This window comes from Orcinus orca, chromosome 4 (genome assembly GCF_937001465.1).
Source record: "Orcinus orca chromosome 4, mOrcOrc1.1, whole genome shotgun sequence".
NCBI classification, from domain to species: domain Eukaryota; kingdom Metazoa; phylum Chordata; class Mammalia; order Artiodactyla; family Delphinidae; genus Orcinus; species Orcinus orca.
The window spans coordinates 153,868,137-153,885,785 of NC_064562.1; the positions used below are offsets into that span (position 1 = coordinate 153,868,137).

Below are 17,649 nucleotides of genomic sequence, written 5' to 3' on the forward strand. Positions count from 1 at the left end.
GAGGGGGCGGGGCAGTATTGAGGAGGGGCGGGGCTGGGCGGGGAGGTTCCGGGGAGGACTGAGCAGCTCCCCTGTCGGGCCCCCCAACCTGCCCACCTGGGCCCGTCCCTCTCCGGCCAGCGCCCCCCACCCCCGGGTCTCCGTCCGGTGTCCCGGAAAGCCGCGCCTCACCCGCAGCCAGTCCACTCGGTGTCCAGAGCGCGCACCCGGAGCCCAGCCGGGTTCAGGCAGGACAGAGGCCGGGGGCAGAGCTGGGGCTCGGCCCGGCCAGCGCTAGAGGGCCCCGCACCACGCCCGCACTGCGCCCGCCTCGCCGCCTCCCCGCCTCCTGGCCTTGGCCTCCCTCCAGACTCTGGCCTTCGCTGGCCTCCTTGCCATCCCCGTCACTATCGCCGCGTGTCTCCCGAGCGTTGGACACAAACACGGGGTCTCTGGCAGGATGGAGGGGCTTGGGGGCCGGGAGCGCTTTCCCGAGTTGGGTCAGGTATTGGGCGGCATCGTTATCCAGAACCAAGCTCCTAGCAACCTCCCCGGCTCTCCAGAAAGAGGCCCCAGAAACCCCCTCAATTGGAAGGTGAGTTGGACACAGCAATAAGGGGAGCGAGTTTCTTAGAAGCCACAGTAAAAGTTCACACCGTCCAAGACCGTGAGGCACGAGGGACAGAGGGAGGGGCACCAGGTGGCAAAGCAGGGGCTGGGGGGGGAGGGACAGCCAGCCCTGGGCAGCGCTGGGACCCAGGGAGGGCGTGAGTCTGCATAGCCACCTGTCCCTGAATCCACCCGAGTCCCCCAGTTGGCCTGGGCACTGCTGCCTCCTCCACGAAGCCTTCCCAGACTTACTCCCACCACTGCTGGGTGGGTGCCCTGCTCGGTCTTCCCTCTCCCTCAGGCTGTGAACTGTGCAGTAGACGGGCCCAGATGCTGTCACTGGGTCCTCAGCACCCCAACGAGCTGAGCATCAGCGTGCAGCACCTGCCCAAAGTTGAAGGAGTGGCGGTGGCGGAGTGCAGGGGACAATGGTGGGGCCCAAGGCGGGTGCCAGGCCCGGGAGGGGGTGGGAAGCCAGCCAGGAGCAGGAGTGTGGCCAGGAGTGCAGACGGCTGACTCAGGGCGCCAGGTGAGGGCTTGGTTTACGTGGGGCTCCATGGGGGGGACCCACCTAGAAACGTCCCCCTCCCCCAGCTGACAGGGTAGGCAGACACCAGGGGCAGGGTGAGGAGAGGGAGGCCTTGGAACCAGCAACAGTTACCTGGATGTGACCCTCAGGGCCCCTGAACTCCACGAGCTGGGGGCAGATAGGGGATGGGCAGGCCCAGAGGATTTCCCCATTGCCTTCTCCCACAAACACATCACTTGCATTCCCTGCCCTTGGAGACCCCCGACCAAGGCAGTGAAGACCACTGGTGACCCTGAGGTTCCGCCCTGCCAGCGTCGGGCCCCTGTGCAGCTGGGCACACCGGATCACCCTCACCCTAGCTCTGCCCAGGACACATCGTCTCTGAGCCAAAGACCTGGGCTGGAAAGCCTTGGAGAGTGCAAGACCCAGGCAGCCAGCCAGTCTAGTCTGGGGCCCCCACCCCCGCAGCTGTTGCTCCAGCAGCAACTAGTGACCCCTCCCTCCTCGGGGGACAGATGACAGGACTTGCCCCAGGTGGGCAGTGAGTACCCGGGAGCTGCCCGGGACTCCAGGACAGGAGACAAGAAAGCATGGATCTGAACCAGTTGTCTGTTTATTTTTTGGAAAGCACGTCTGCTGGTTTGGGCCAACACCTTTGGCCCCCACAAGGCTGGGGGCCCTGAGAACCGAGACCACCCTGAGCCCGCTGACAAGCAGAGAACAGCCGCCCAAACTCAGGGCCATTAACAGTACAAAAAGTAACAAAACTGAATTTGTGGCTTTCTCTCCCAAGCTTTGAAAGGTAGTCCGGGCTACAAAAGTCTAGAAGCGTTGCGTAAGAAGTGTTAAATCTACAGCAAATACGTCTTGTAAAAACTCAATAAATTATATATATAGATATATATAAACTTGTAACATCTAACATCTGAACCTGCATGCAGGGCTGCCCCCCCGCCCCGAAACTGCCTCCCTGCCTGGAACACGTGGCAATTAGAAGAACCTGTATGAAAATACCAGCTTGCTTTGAAGTCTAAAAAAATAAATCTCCTAAAGAAAAATCCTATAGAAATCTACTTCTCCTGCAAAAGAAGGCCAAAGGAAATAAAATATCCCCTCGGAATCATCTCAAACTATTAACGACCCTTTAGGGTGCCAGGGGGCTGGCTCTGGCCTTGGGGTGTGGGCTGGACACACCCTCAGCAATGCCCCTAAACAAAGCATAAACCATCTCACTGTTAATAAGTTAAAACTTAAGCCTCTGCCGTGCAGCTGGCTGAACGCTAGGAGCCTGGGGAGTGACGGGGACACAGGCTCTGGGGGTCGATAAAGAGCTTTACAAACATACAGGTCCAGGAACAATTTTTAAAACAGAACTGCGGTGCCAGAAAAGCCCCTCCAACCTCTGCTGGTTTTTGCGTCTCAACAGCGAGCCCCCAGGGCGCCTCGCTCGACTAGGGCACCCCGGCCCCTGCACCCTCAGGGCCCCGTGCCTCAGTTGTACCAGCCTGCCTCTTCCATATAGATATTTATATATATATGTATGTGTATATCATATACACAGCATCTATTTATATAAATGTACACTCATTTCTGGAATAAACCTTTCGGATAGAAGTTAAAGGCTCCCGCCTTCACGTACCCGTAATTTCAGTCTCTGAGAGTCAAGGTGGGAAGTGGGGAGGCCTGGAGGTGGGGAGCCGCTAACACTCACCCCAGGCGCAAGGTGCCACTTGGGTGGGAGGTGTGCCACACGGGGGCTTCCCTGTAGGCTCAGCTTGGGCACTTGGAGGGGGGGCCTCAGCCCACTCTGGACACTGGAGCCCGGCCCACCCCGATGCTCCCTGTGGGGTGGCAGCGGGGGTCAGGGGAGCCTGGGGAGGGGCCCGGCTCCCTGCCCTGAGGGGCCCCACGGGAGAAGCCCCTTACATTCTACGTCCGGTCCACCGGTGCTGCCGGCCCAGGTGGCCAGGAGGTCACCACACAGCAGGGCGGGCAAGCCGGGGACCCCGAGCACACACGAGTGCACACATGCACACATGTGGAAGTTGTCTGTCCATCTGTCCACCTGTTCCAGGTCTTGAGCCCAGGCCGGTGAGACCCGTTGGTCACGGCACACCAGTGGCAGCACGGCAGGCTGGGGTCCGCTCTCACGTTGATGGGGGCTTGGCCCGCAGGCCGCGGCCCTTCACGTCCGCGAGCCCCCGCTGCCTGGCGGGGCCGGGGGCAGCAGGTCATGGGCGAACACGGAGTCGTCCCCTGAGGAGCCGGAGCTGGGGGTGTCCTGGCCGCCCGGCGAGTACTGCTCGAAGGGCACCGACAGGTCGAGGTACTCCTGCAGGCGGGCCGGGGTGGGGTTGCGGTCAGTGCTACGCCACCTCCAACGCCCGAGCTGTCCAGGCCCGGGGCGGGGGGTGGGCGGGGGGCGGCAGTGGGGCCCGAACTCACGTCGGTGGATGTAACGGTGAGCACGCGGTCCAGGTCTTCCACCAGCTGCTTGAAGGTGGGCCTCTGGGAGGGCACGGCGTGCCAGCACTCACGCATGATCATGTACCTGCGGGCGGCACTCAGGTGGGCCCTGCCCTGCGCCCGCACACCGTGCCAGTCCCCCTCCCTTGGAAACAGCCTCGAGGCCGGCCCTCCCCCTGCCCGGGGGCGGGGCTCAGTGGGGGCCCAGCGGGGTCCCGAGGTGACAGGCGGGTGCGTGCGCTCACAGATCATGCGTGCAGTTGGCCGGCTTGTCCATGCGGTGGCCTTCCTTCAGCAGCTTGAAGAGCTCCTCCACGGGGATGCCGGGGTACGGCGAGCCCCCCAGCGTGAAGATCTCCCAGAGCAGGACACCGAAGGACCAGCTGTGGGCGGCGGGGGCGCGGCACCGTCAGCCCACCCTGCCGCCCGCGGTCCCCCGTGCATGCGGAAGCCCCAGGACAGACCCCAGTGGGGTGCAGGGGGCTACCGATGGTGGCCGGCTCTGCCCCACAGCTCCCCGGCCCCTGCCCTGGTGTGGCCTGTGCCCCGCCCGGCTCCCCACCCCACCCCCGCCCGGGTCTGGGGGCCACATACACGTCACTCTGGTGGGTGTAGACGCGGTCAAACAAGGCCTCGGGCGCCATCCACTTCACGGGCAGGCGGCCCTGGGAGGAGGAACGGGGCTTGTTGACCGCCAGGCGCCCTCCCGGCTTGAGTCCCCCACCCTCCCCAGGCCGGGCTCACATTGGTGGTCTTCTTGTAGTAGTCGAGGTTGTGCACGTCGCGGGCCAGGCCAAAGTCCGCAATCTTCATCACGTTGTCCTCGGTCACCAGCACGTTGCGGGCGGCCAGGTCCCTGTGGATGCACTGGGGACAGGACCGGGGTTGAGGCGGTCGCCACCGGCTGCTCCCTCCGCCCCCCGGCCGGCCCGGCCCCGCCGATGCTCACCTTCTGCGAGGCGAGGTACTCCATGCCCCGCGCCACCTGGTAGGCGCAGGAAACCAGGTCCTTGAAGGTGAGCTGCTCCTCGGGCAGCCGGCAAGTGTCGAAGGAGTAGTCCGTGCCCGGGGGCCGCCGCGCCCGCAGGTACTCCCGCAGGTTGCCCTTGGCCGCGTACTCCACCAGCACGTACAGGGGCCCTGCGAGCACCGGGGTCTCAGAGGGGGCTGCACCTGGGGGCCGCCCGCCGCCCGCCGCGGGCCCAGCACCCACCGCCCTGCGTGCAGGCGCCCAGCAGGTTGATGATGTTCTTGTGTTTCCCGATCATCTTCATCATCTCCATCTCGGACACCAGGTCCGACAGGTCCTTATCTGTGGCGTCATCTGTGCGGGGAGATGGTTTTGTCAGGCTGGGCCGCCCCAGCCTCGTCCAGGCTCCCCTCGCCATGTCCCTCCCTCACCTTTCAGCATCTTCACCGCCACCGTGACGGGCTTGGCAGCCCGGTCCTTGTCGATGCCGATAGCCTCCGCCATGACCACCTGGCCGAAGCAGCCCTCCCCGAGAGGCTTGCCCAGAGTCAGCCTGGCGGCAAAAGCAGAGAAGCGATGAGCACGCCCGCCCGCTCGAGGCACTGTCCCAGGCAGCCTGAGGTGCAGTGCCACCGCCTCCAGGAAGCCCACCACCCTCGCCCCGGCGACCGTGCTCGTGCTGGTGGAGGACCTTGCCCCCACCCCCCCACCCCGGCCTCTGGGCCGGTGAGAGCACTTCCTGGGGCGGGTCCTCCCCGCCACGCCCCAGCCCCATCTCCGGCAGTGGCCTACCTGATTCCCATCTGAATGCAGCCGGGTCCGAGTGGGGCCCCTCCCCACCACCGGCCCCCACCGTGTGTGCGCCCCCCGCCCCCCCCGGGCCAGGGCCCCAGGCCTTCGCACACCACTGACCGGGCCCGGGACAGCTCCCACTTGGGGTCGGCGGGCAGCTCGAGCTCAGAGACGTTGGCCAGCGCGGGGCCCTCCCCCGAGGACAGCCGGGCGATCCGCACCAGCGGCGTGTTGGAGCTCATGGACGAGCTGGACTCCAAGGACACCTGCTTGGGTCAGCAGGGGCAGGTTGGTGCTGCGGGGCCGCACGGCCGGGGCGCGGGGGCGAGGGTGCGGCCCCCTCGGACCGTAGGCCGAGGCCGGGCCTGGGATGGCTGCCTGACTCCTGCACAGCACTGAGCGAAGACTTCTAAAATGTTCTGTGCCCAGAGTGACCCGGCTCTGTGCGGTGACCACAGAGACCACCGAGGGCTCGGCGCCCCCCACAGCAGAAGGGCTGTCCCCGGGCAGGCCCCAGGCCCCAGGCCTTGACACTAGGAAGGGGACTGAGCGTGGGAGCCCGGGAGGCCGGGGCAGGGGCACGGGCGGCTCGGAACCTGGTATCTACTTTCTGTTACCTGTCGCTTGAGCGGGAAGCGGGAGACCTTGTGCACGGCGGGCGAGCCCAGGCCCTTCTTGGGGGGGCTGCGCAGGCGGCAGAGGGTCACAGCGGCCACCACCAGGATGAAGAGGAGGAAGCCCACCCCGTAGCTGAGGACACCTGCGTACACACTGCCAGCCTCACCAGCCTCCACCAGCTCCTCCTCAGCTGCAAAGACACGGGCGTTGGGGGCCTGGCCCAGCCTCTCAGGAGCCCCCGCGGGCCGCCCTGGGCCGGGCCGGGGGCTCAGCTCCCCTGGTGCGAGTGCTGAGGCCTGAAGGGCCTACTCGTTGAAGGTCCAGCAGCCAGAAATGCCTGGGCCAGGAGGGGCAGACCCAGGACAGAAAGAGCCCAGCGGAGCCAGCGGCACCCTCACCCGCCACCCGGGAGACACCAAAGCCACCGTATCGGCTGCTGGGGACCCCGTTGGGATGGGGCGCTCGAGGGAGGCCCTCTGGGCCAAGACAGGGCCGTGTGGGCTCTGTCCCCATACCGGGCACAGGGCCTGGCTCGAGGGCTCTGCGGTCCCCTGCCTGTCCCCGATGGCGTTGGCGTGTCCCGAGCTGCAGCCCCGAGAGGACAGGCGCAGAGCGAGCGCAGCAGGAGCTGGTACCTGGCAGCACCACCAGCCACGCAGAGTGATGGGAAAACCCGATAGAATTGCCCGCCAGACACGTGTACTCCCCCGCGTCCTCAAAGGTGACATTGCGCAAGGACAGAACCTCTAGCTCCTTGTCGGTGGTGTTAGCGCCCGCCGTCTACAAAGAAAGAACAGAGCGCGATAGGAGAGCGCCAGCACCTCCCACGGGCACCACAGCCAGAGTCCACGCGGCGACGATCCAGCCAGGCTGCAAGGAAAACGCCGCCACCACCACCACGGCCACGGCCACGGCGGCCGAGGGCCCCCTGCCTCGTGCGTCCACACCGAGCCTGAAGCCAGTCCCTCCACCGGCAAGTCCTCTGTCCCAGGTGAGCCAGGCGTGCGACCGGCAGCACAGCAGGAGGGGTTAGCGCGCACCAGGAGGGGAGGTGGGCGGGCAGGCGACAGAGAGACGGGCAGGAAGTGAGCAGCAGCGGGAGCAGGGGCCAGAGAGGGATGGAGGGAGAGCACGAGAGCCAGAGCAGCGGAAGATGGGCTCCGGCCCGGCCTCGGGGCTGATGTCCTCCGGGCAGGGGGGTGGGGGGAGGAGTGCGCACGGGGGTGCAGGCGGGTCGGCACAGGCCACGGGGGCTCAAAGCAGGCGGTCACGGCGGAGGCCAGAGAGGCGGCGGCGCAGATGTGGCCACGCCAGGAGCAGAGTGTGAGCTGGGGACGGGGCACGAGCGGCGGGGCGTGCGGGTGGGCGCAGAGCCAGGGCGTCGGAGCTGGAGCTCGGCGTGCCAGGCAGGCGTGGGACAGAGTTGTTACCTGCTTGGGGCCCGTGAACACGCAGCCAAAAGGCCTTCTCAGCCACGCCTATGAAATTGGAGGCTCGACAGAGGTACTCGCCCCCGTCGCGCTCGGACACATTGGCCAGGCGGAGGCGCGCGTCGGCCTCCACACTCTCACTGATCCACGACTGCAGGGACAAGAGACCCGGCTCAGGCGCGGAAGCCCCGCCGGGCATGGAAGTGGCCGCGCAGGAGCGGGCCTGTCTAGACCCCAGGCTCTGAGGCTCTGAGACCCCCAAGGAACGGATGGGCGGACTAGGCTGTGCCAGCTAGGAAGGCTGCCTGGAGGCGGCTGTCGTCTCCGCGGATGCGCCTTCCCCTCATCCACCCCAACAGCCCGGAGCGCAGCCCTGGCTGGTGGCGCTCAGAGAGGCCCTCCCAGGGCACTGGAGCTGCCCACCGCGGGGGCCCCGGCTGCCACACGGCTGGGCCGAGAGCACCCGGCACCGCCCCGCGGCTAGTCTGGACCCCTGCTCCCGCCCCGCAGGCCCATCTCGTCTCTAAACAGATGTTTCTCTTTGGGCTGCAAGTGTCGCAATCACCCCAACTCGGGGGGCCCCCACCCCCGGGGCCGTGGGAACAAAGCTCAGGCGGTCCTGCCCTGAGGGCCCAGCGAGGTGGGCGGGTGGCCGTCTGAAGGCAGACAAGGGCGCAAGGACACAGGGCTCACTGTAGGTCCTGGCGTGCCGGGCCGGGCCCCACCTCCCGAGCCGACCCCCCGCTGCTTCTCCCCGCAGGTCCAAAGCCTGTGCCCCGACCCCCGTCCCTTAAACACGACAGGCCTCCTGCCTGGGATGCCCTCCCTGTCCCCGGCGAAGGGGGCCCCTGCGGGGCCGGGCCTGACGGCTCACCTGCAAGGAGTCCCCCGCCCCCAGCCCGCCTGCCCCACCCAGCCAGCGGCGCGGCGGGGCCCACCTTGAGCACCGTGACATAGGGCGTGCCGTCGGGCCCCACTTTGCTGCCGTTCACCTCCACGTGCTTGAGCCACTGGATGTGGGGCTGCGCGTCGCTGTACACCTTGCAGTGGAATTCCACGTCGCTGCCCAGCACCGCCGTCTGGTTGGCGGGCAGCCCCGCCTGCAGGATGGGCCGGTGCGGGGAGCGCTCTGCGGGACAGGGGGCGCTCAGAGGCTGCCTGACCCACGCCCGCTTGCCGCCCGCACCCGCCAGCCCGGGCCTCACCCAGCACGTCCAGAGTGTACGTCTGCCGGATGCTGCCAAACTTGTTCTCCACGACGCACGTGTAGTTGCCGCGGTCCGAAGGCACCACGCTCTCCATGACCAGGCTCCACTGCTGGTGCCGCAGCTGCAGGTGGACACGGGTGAGCGGACGGCGGGCTGTGCCCTGCTGGCCAGCACCGAGGCCCCAGCGCCCCCCGCCGGGCCCACCTTGATGCCCCCGATGCGGTGCTCGCCTCGGAACTCCTTGCCGTTCTTCAGCCAGGAGATGGACGGGGTGGGGTTGCCGGCGGCTGGGCAGCGGAAGCGAACCGTGTTGGCCGCCGGCACCGCCAGCAGCTTCTTGTCCATCCGCTCGGGCCGCGTCCAGTAAGGGGCCCCTGCTGGCAGAAGGGCACGGGAAGGCTGTGACCAGGGTGGGAGTAGAGGCCTGCCTGCCCCGCGCCAGCCTGTCTCCCCTCCTGTGTAGGAAAGATCGGCCTTTTGAAGACCCCTGCCTGGGCTGGACGAGCCTTCGGTGGCCTCAGTGCCACCTCCCGGCATTCAAAAGCCAGGTCCCCTCCCTTCCCGTCCACTTCCCTCAAGCGCCTCCTCCAGCCGAGAGGACCCCGGGCGCCACACCACGGCCCAGGAGCCTTCACGACGCAAAGGTGTCCTCCCAGGGGAGCACCCACCCACCCAGGCAGGCCCACCAGAGGGGAGACGCAGCCCGCAGAGGGACCAGGTCACACCGGGCTAGGAAGCCCGGCTGCATGCACGGGCAGGGCCAGGCCTCGGGAGCTCACCAGGAGGCAAGACCCAGCCACCCGCAGAACCCGGAGCCTTGAGAACGGCCAGGAGCCACTCTCCACACCATGGGCACCAGGTGGGGACGCGGTGAAAGGGTGTCTGCGAGGCCCTGCTCCCCCATCCTGTTTTCCAGGACCGTCCCACCCCCACCCTCACAGCCCAACTGGCTTTTCTCCCTTGGGGCTGGGGTGAGGCTGCATTCCCACCACGGGGAGGCTGGGTGGGTGTCCCCAGGAGGGAGGGAGCCTTTCCCCGCGACCCTGCTGCCACCCATGCAGCCACCTCCGAGAGGGTGCTGAAGCCCGGGTGGGGAGCAGTGTGGGCAGGCGCCGGGGGTGGCGCCTCCAGAGCTCTGGGGGCCGGTGTCAGAGACCCCAGGGTGGCCCGGGGAGCCCGGCAGGGAGGGGCCGTTCCCTGGGACTGGAGACCGCGATGCCTTCAGGAAGGCAGCTCTGCCAGCAGCCCTGCTGCGTGGCCCTGAGCCCACTCAGGAAGAAGAATGCCAACCCCCTGCCTGGGACGGCCAGAGCGAGCGGGATACACGGGACAGGCAGGAGGCGGCGGGGCGCCCGCCGGGGCCCTCACCCCCGTCCCGCATCTCAGGGCATCTCAAACTCAGCTCCTCCAACACCAGACGCCACCTCCCTGAGCCGGCCCCCGCCCGCTGGGCAAAGCCCACGCTGCTCACTGTTCCAGGCGCTGTCACCTCAGCCTGTCACCGGAAAGCACCGCGCAGCCCCTTCACAGTGATATGCCGGGACCTGCTGTCCCTGCTGCTCAGCGCCACCCCCTCTCCCACCCGCACTGTCTCAGTTGCCCCCCACCGGCCCTAACCCCTCTGTCCGCTGCCGCCTGCCCTGTCTCAGTCACACGTGGGACGGGCCACCTCGCCCACAGGCCTCACTGCCCCGGCCCCGGCCACACCGGCCCCCCGGCTGCTCCTGGAGCCCCGGGCCCCAGTCCCCTCCCCACAGCACGGTGCCCCATCCCACCCGTCACCTGCTACCCGGAGCCCAGAGCTGGGCACGCATCGCCGCCACCCCACACTAAGGGGCCCCCACGGAGGTGGCCCCCAGACCTCGGTCTCTCCCCTGCCTGGTGAGCAGGGCCCCAGTGGGAGGTCGGTCCCCAGCCCTGGGCAGCCCCGCGCGCCTGGAACCCGGCCTCACCTGTGTCTTCAGCTTCGTCTTCCCCATCTTCATCGTCTCCTGAGGACGGAGCATCTGTAGCGCAAGCGAGAGGGAAATGTGGGAGGTGGCCCTGCAACCAGGCAGGGGCCCCTCACTCCGACGGCGCCTCCGGGGGCCTCCCCTCCCCCAAGGCCACCAGGACCCTCGGGAGCGTCGTGGGCCCCAGCAGGCCCTACCTGTCACGCGCACGGTGAAGTGGCACAGGACACTCTGCGTGAGGCGCTGGCGGCAGCTGTAGGCCCCGGCGTCCTCATGGGAGGCGTTGAGCACCTGCAGCCGCTGCGGCCCCACCAGGATGCGGTCTGAGGGCGCCAGCCCCACGCCGTCCTTCACCCAGACCGTGGGCCCTGAGGGAGCCCCCGCGGGCCAGTGGCAGCTCAGCTCCACGGTGTCCCCGCTGCCAAAGACCAGCTCCTGCTGGCCAGGCTCAGGGCCCGGGACCTCTGTGGGCAAGATGGGGGCCCGTGAGGCAGGCGCCCCCCAAACCAGGGGCGCCGGGGGGAGGCTGGGGCCTGTGGGGGCTGAGGTGGGCCCAGGAGACGGAAGAGCCTGTGGTCCTGCCGACTGTCCCACAGGGCCGGGGCGCGGGCACTGTTCGTAGTGCCACCAGGTCTCCGTCCCGAGGACGACCCTGCTGTGGTAGCGCTTATGTAGAGGACACGCGAGGAAGCGGGAGGGGCCGCTCCAGTCCAGCACTGTCTGTAGACATGGAACACTCCAGTTTCAGAGTGTCCAATTTTCCTTTGATTCTTTTCAGTGATTTAGAAATGCAGCATCCGCTCCGACCTCATGGGCAGCAGCGAAGCAGGAGGTGGGCGTGCTGTGTTTGGCCGACCTCAGCTAAAACAGAGGCTCGGAGGTGGGGACGAGCGGGGTAGTGACAAGACAATTCATCCCAGGAGGGGGTTCCCACCTGGTGCCCCCCACCCCTCATCTTGGCTTCAAAACCAGTTCGGGACCTGCCCAGCCCCAGAAGGGAGCGCCGCAGTCAGACAACACCCCCAAGCCTTCCAGAAGAGCCCCAAGCTGATGCCGGCAAGACCAGCCCAGAGTGGAGGCTCTCAGGGGCATGGACAGCCTGAACCCCGACTCAGACTACACCTCCGCAGTAAATCAGAGAGAACACATACCCAGAAGGAGGCTAGAAATACACAGACGTGGTACCAGTTGTGGCCAGTGGGGTGAGGGGACCTAGGACCCCTCATCTTACAGATGGACACAGGCGAGGGGAGGAAGACTGCAGACTCGGCTGGCAGCGAGGCCAGAGCAGGCACCGCCAGGCCAGGCTGAGGAGGCCCGGCCCACCTCTCCCCGCAGGTGCCGAGAAGTCGGGGTGGAGAGTCCTTGCCGAGGGCGGATGTCCACTGTGGCCCCTGCGCCCCTCCCCTGACCAGTGGCTGTCCAGATCCCAAGGGGCCAACAAGGCCTGGGACCCAGGGGCTGACCAGCCCCCCCAGGCCTCCCTGCCAGAGCTGGGCAATGCACGGCGCAGGCAGGCAGCCTGGGCTTTGGGCCCGGGACAGGGGTGGGTGGTCCCACCACGCAGACCCAGCTGGGTCGGTCACACCGTTACTTGTCATTCTGCCGACGCACGGCCTAGATTCGAGGGCCCAGCTGCCCGTTCTGGCCATGCCAGTCCCTGGCTCCTCTGATGGGCCCCATTCTGCCCCCCACCTCAGGAGGTTCCACAAGCTCGGCGCCCACCAGAAGGGTCCCTGAAGTGCCCATGGGGTCTGCATTCCCAGGGTCCCCACAGTCAGGGGGCTCCTGGCTTGACTTTCAGACCCCCAGTCCCGGCCACAGTGTTATGTGGGGACCACCCAGTGCCGGGAGCCGGCTGAGGCCCCCCAGAAGGCCGAGAACAGGCTGGCTGCGGCTGCCTCAGCCCCAGGCCCTGGCCCAAGGGCAACAGTGGTTGGTTCCGGTTTGGTCTGGGTGGCAAAGGCAGGTCAAGCCATCCGCACAAGTATTCGCTTCAACCTGGTCCAGCAGGGGGCTGGGAGGACCCAGCACTCCGCCGAGGGCCAGCCCCGGACCTGCCCAGGACCCTGCTCCACTAGGTGGCCGTGGAGGCCGGGGACCTCCGGACCAGGGCAGGGACGGCAGTAGCACCTCCACTTCCTGCAGATCCAATCCACTCCGCGCCACAGAGGACCCGGGGGAGACCAGGCAACGCCAAGGCGGGGGCGGCGGTGGTGTCAGGCGGGGGGACACAGAGTGACGGGCAGGGCCCGAGGGGGCACTCTGCCTAGGGGCGGTGGGCTACTCAGCTCCCACCACAATGGCCTCAGGAAGGAGGCTTTCTTGAACAAAAGGGGGCCCGTCCACACCCACACAGGCACTGGCGCCACACACGTGGGAAGACAAATGTCCTCTGTGCCATGGTGGGTGCCCACGTGCCATGCGGGGGTGGGCAGAGGTGGAATGTCCGCCCCCGTGGGTCTCACAGCACCTGTTCCAGCCTGCACCCCCGCCAAAGGCCTGAGCTCGGTGAGGGGGCCGCCAAGGGGTACTGTGTCCTGGAGGGGCCAAGCCGGGCCTTTGGGCACGTCTCCCAGGCCCAGAATCCTCCTGAATCTGCCACTCACGGGCCCCTTGACTCAGTTTCCCCCACTGGCAGGCCAGGGGGGCCACCACAAGCAGTTAAAGCACTGGAGCCGGTGAAAATAGGGGGCGCGGGACCCCCCTGCCCCAGGGCTACACCCCAGGATTGATGTCCACCAGGCCGCAGCCGGAGTGGTGCCAGCCTGCTCCGGAGGGCCGCGAGCCCTGCTGGCGGAACTCGCTCCCGGTCTGGGGTCACTACAGTTGAGACCCGCTCAATGCATGTGGGGTGTGCAGGGGTCGGGCCACCCTCCGTGAGAGGGGCCTGGAGGAGACCCCAGGGAACAAGCATCAAATCCAGACCCGATTCAGAGGAGGCGCCTGGAGCTGACGACGGAGGAAGAGCAAAGCCCTCTGGCTCTGGATGTGGGTGAAGGTCTCTGATGCCAGGTACATGCTTTAAATAGCCGGGAGGCGCGCCCCAAAGGGACCGTGAAGTCATGGCCTTCCTGCCTCCCCAGTCCCCTCCCCACCCGGAAACAATATGAAAAGTTTCGTAACAAAGTGAGGAAAAGAAAGGGGTGGGATCCGGAGGCCTGGCGGGCTAATGAGGGCTTACAGGATTATCCAGCCTAATCCTCCAGCAACCCTTCCGTTATCCCGCACAGGCGAGGAAACTGAGGCTGCAGGAAAGCAACCAGAACCAGGGTGGGCAGCCAGCAGCCTCGGGCCCAGCAGGGCCTGGGGTCAGGGAGCCCCCCGGTCCCCCAGCCTGAAGAGGCTCCTCACTGTTCATTCACTTGTAAATCACTCAGGCCGGCCTGGCCACCCGCTCCCCCAAACCGGTACCTGGGCAGACGCCCCGCCTACCTCCTCAAGGAGACCCCTAGCTCCCCTCTAGGTTCAACTGTAAAATGGGGCGCACCAGGCCCCAGATAGGGCCCCAGGTGGGACTTGAGGGCCTGGGGGGGCGGGGGCACCCTTGGCTCAGTGCAGGGGCTCAGAGGCCAGAGGTCCAGCCTCAGGCTCAGCGCAGGTTAATGAACCACCCAGAGGCCCGCGGGGCTCAAAGTCCAGCCCTGAGGAGGAGCAGGTGGGGGAGGGTGCGCCAGCGCCTTCCTGGGAAGTACCCTCACCCCCCGAGGCCCCTCCTGGCCGGGGGGGGGGGGGGGGGCCCATCAACCTTCCTGCCTGGCGGGGGCCCCCGCCGGTGGCTTCGTGCGGAGATGGAGGCCGCCCTGGCGGGGCCTGGGGTGGCCAGGGCAGTCCAGCGGCGGACACCTTCCCCAGTGTCCGTGACCCCTGCCAGCTCCGGCTCCGTAATTTATGTTCCCCGGGAAGTGCCAGGCTGGGACCTTTGTAAATTTCACGAGGCCTTTGTATTTTTACTGCCTGGCCCGTGGCCCAGCTCCTTCAGGAACCGGATTAGGTTTATTGACCTATCAACTCACTACCTGTTTCACCAACTTTACTGCGGGGACAGGGGCCCCGGTGCGCGGGCACCCCAGCCCCTGGGGGGGTCCTCAGGACGCTCTACCCTAGGCCCGCATCTGGTGGGGGCGCTGCCAGTTTCCCGAGGCGGGGAAGGAGGGGGCCACTGCCCCACCTCCGCGCCGCAGGGGGTCCGGGAGGTCTGGAGCTCCGCCCACCGCCCCCTCCCCCGGGGCTATTTGACATTCCCCGGCCGTAGGGAGTAATATCTTTATCTGAATGCGAATGCTAATTCGGGGCTCCCCCCGCGGCCGCCTATTCTGCGCCCCTGGAAGCGGGGGCCGCCCTAGCAAGCGCTAAAAGCGCGCCCTGACCTCCCGACGGCCTCTGTCACGCCGCTGAATGACACGCACATTCAAGCGCCGAGCCCACTTTCATTCATAAAAAAATGACATTGTTCCTGGAGGCCGCAGCCGCCGCCGGAGGAAGGGGCGCGGGGGACGCAGGGAGGGGCGGGCCGCCATCTGCCTCCGTCCAGCCCGCGGCCGCCGCCTCCCTGGCACTGCGCGCCCGCAGCCGCTCGACTCACACCTCCCCGCGAGGCCCGGCCGCCATCAATGCGCGGTCTGTGGCCGCGCCGAGGTACAAAGGAGCGGCTGTTCGGGTCTCGCCCGGGTGGGGCGTGAGCTCACCGGGCGAAGGCCTCCCTCCGCGCCGCCGCCGGGCTGGGGACAGCGGTGCGCGCAGCCCCCTCGCCCGCGCCGGTCCTCGCCAGCGCCCCGGAGTTGGCGGTCTCCAGGGGGCGGGCTCCCTACGGCCTCCCCTCTCTGCCCGGCCGCCGCCGGGGGCCTGGCAGCGCGTGTGCGGGGCGTGGGCACCCGGAGCGCTCGGCCGGGCGCAGCGTGGGTCAGCGCGCGCTGCACCTCGAGGGCCTTGTGCGTGTGCGGGTCAGGGCCCGGTGCCAAGACGCGCTCCCGCCCCGCCCCTGCCCAGACTCTACGGGCCCTCCTCGCAGACCCTCGACGTCCCGCCGGACCTTGACCGCCAGCGGGGTTCCGCGACTCCACATCGCTCGGACATCCGCCCTCTTACCTCCGGCCCCCGCCTGGCGTTCGCTGCACACCCCTGGGGGCAGTCATCTTAACTCACAGGGCATGAGAGCTGGGTGGGGGGAAACGGAGGCACTAGGTGTCACCTGGTCATGCAGGCCACTGAGGGGCTGGGGCCCGGCCCCGGGCTGACGCACTCTCATACCCTCCCTCCAAAGTCCAACCTCTCGCTTTGGCTGAAGCTGGCCACGAACTGGGGCCCGAAGGGGGCTGGGGGAGAGGAACCAACAGCAGAAACTGTCCGTCAGTGCAGAACCCGCGGAACAATGGGAATCGTGGAAACGCAGTCCCCGAGCCCTCCCGACAGCGCCCGGGAGCAGGCTGCGCCCCACTGGGGAACCGCTGGGGGCGGGGGTTGCGGACGCCACCGCGGTGCCCGGCTCGCCGCCGCAGCCTCGCACTTGGGTGGCAGCCCTGCGGCTCCAGGCGCCCCACAAACTGCCGCGCCAGCTCTGGCCCCGATCCCCGGGGAGGGAGGGCGGCAGAAACCCGGACGCTGGCCCCGCTATGCCAGCCCAGAGCAAGCCCTGGGGCCCACTCAGATCTCCGGCGCCCCACACCCACCCAGGCGCCCGTTCCCCGGCCCCGACGCTTCTGCCTGCCGGGGCCCAGTGCCCCTCCCCAGTACCCGTCGGGTCCTTCCGTACCTGCTGCTCTCCGCACGACGCGCTGCTCCATGCCCGGGGACCCGGAGACGGCGCCGGTCATCACGACTGCCACGGCCACAAAGAACGCGAGGGCGCAAGCCGGGGCGCCCATAGCTGGGGCGGGTGTTACGACGTCCTCAGGCGGCGCGCGCCAGCATGCTGCCCCCCATGGCCCGGTTCTAGCACCGGCGGGAGGGCGCCACTCGGGAGTCTGTTGGAGGAGGCAGGCAACTCGTTACTCGGGCGCGCAGGGGCGGAGGCGGCGGTGGCAGGGCTCCTGCGCCCCGGCCCCTCCGATCCCCGTCCGCCCCGCCCGCCGCCGCCGCCCAGGGCTCCCGGGCCGCCTGGCGCCGGCCGCCGCCTCCCCGCCGCGGTCCCTCCCTCCCCCTTCCCTCCCTGGCTGCTGCAGAGCCCTCCCAGGGCGGCGGCGGCGGCGGCTGCAAACTTTCCAGAGCTGGAAGCCCGCGCCCCGGCCGGGCCCCGCCGCAGAGACCGCTCGGGATCCGAGCCCGCCGCGCGCTCTGGACCTGCCGCGCGCCCGCCTGGTCCCCTCGCGCCCGCCGGGTCCCCACGCACCAACCTGGCAGCAGCGGGCGCCCGACTCACTGAGCACGGCTCTGGCTCGCGCTCGCTGCCCGGCGGCCCAGCGCCTGCGCCCCGTCCCACCGGCCGTCGGCTCGGCGGTGCGTCCGTGCGCCCGGCCGAGCTGGACCGCGCGGCGCCAGCTGCCCGCGCCGCCGCCGCCGCCGCCGCCACCGCGCACTGAGCCCGGGCTGCCCGGCGCGCGGCAGCCAGTGGGGGCCGGCCTGCGCCCGCCCCGCCCCGCCCCGGCCACGCCCGCTCTGGCCCGCTCGGGCGCGGGGACACGCCCCTCCCCTGGGGCGGTCCGGAGGCGGGGCCGCGGCTTGCCTCGCCTCTGCCCGCGGAGGGGATTAGAGGGGGCGGGGCGGGGCGGGGCGGGGGTGCCCGGCGGTCTCGGAGGGCGTGGGAGCCCGGCTCCGCGGCGAGGCCCCCAGTCGCACCGCTGGGCCCTGCGCTGAGGGCGGCCCCGCGCGGGGCGAGCGCACAGAGAGCCCGAGCGCAGGCTTCTATTTGCACAGCGCGCAGTCCCGGTTAGCACCCGGCCGCCCACCAGGGGCTCAGGCCCCGGAAGGCTGGGAGAGAGGGGGCGGTGTAGAGAGGGGTGGTCTCTGTGGGTGAAACGTGTCAGGGAGGCTTCACAGAGAAGGAGCTGCACAGGCTGAGCCCGGAGGCGTGAGCAGCACAGAAGGCCTGGGGGCGAAGGACACTTCTGCCTGCCCGCCTGGGGTTGAAACGCTAGGGGACTCCGGAAGCTGCGGGCTC

At 68.3% G+C, this 17,649-nt stretch overlaps 1 protein-coding gene across 10 annotated transcripts; it reads right to left on the minus strand.

The window, feature by feature from the left end:
* Positions 1-1,712: 1,712 nt before the first annotated feature.
* On the minus strand, positions 1,713-17,077 carry FGFR3 (fibroblast growth factor receptor 3). Of its 10 annotated transcripts, none has more exons than XM_012531328.3 (18): positions 16,886-17,077; positions 16,306-16,516; positions 10,751-11,017; positions 10,554-10,607; positions 8,806-8,975; positions 8,599-8,722; positions 8,332-8,522; positions 6,599-6,743; positions 5,963-6,153; positions 5,466-5,614; positions 4,985-5,106; positions 4,797-4,907; positions 4,533-4,723; positions 4,328-4,450; positions 4,178-4,248; positions 3,829-3,966; positions 3,563-3,668; positions 1,713-3,449 (listed from the first exon to the last, which is right to left on the minus strand). In XM_012531328.3, exons 2-18 carry the CDS (start codon positions 16,415-16,417, stop codon positions 3,303-3,305), a joined length of 2,412 nt encoding a protein of 803 aa, XP_012386782.1. In that variant the 5' UTR covers positions 16,418-16,516; positions 16,886-17,077; the 3' UTR covers positions 1,713-3,302. The 10 variants fall into 10 exon arrangements, with proteins under 10 accessions (XP_012386782.1, XP_033275516.1, XP_033275518.1 ...); XM_033419625.2 differs by having other exon boundaries at positions 8,806-8,978; XM_033419627.2 differs by lacking the exon at positions 6,599-6,743 and adding an exon at positions 7,394-7,544 and having other exon boundaries at positions 8,806-8,978; positions 16,882-17,077.
* Between the last annotated feature and the right edge of the window lie 572 nt (positions 17,078-17,649).

What these genes read in the sequence shown, in the direction of transcription:
- FGFR3 (XM_033419627.2), bottom strand. Translation starts at nt 16,417, where the DNA reads ATGGGCGCCCCGGCTTGCGCCCTCGCGTTCTTTGTGGCCGTGGCAGTC. An exon ending in AGTACCTCGCCTCGCAGAAG is followed by an intron (nt 4,451 to 4,532) that starts GTGAGCATCGGC and finishes TCCTGTCCCCAG; the next exon opens with TGCATCCACAGGGACCTGGC. An exon ending in TCACCGTTACATCCACCGAC is followed by an intron (nt 3,450 to 3,562) that starts GTGAGTTCGGGC and finishes GCCCGCCTGCAG; the next exon opens with GAGTACCTCGACCTGTCGGT.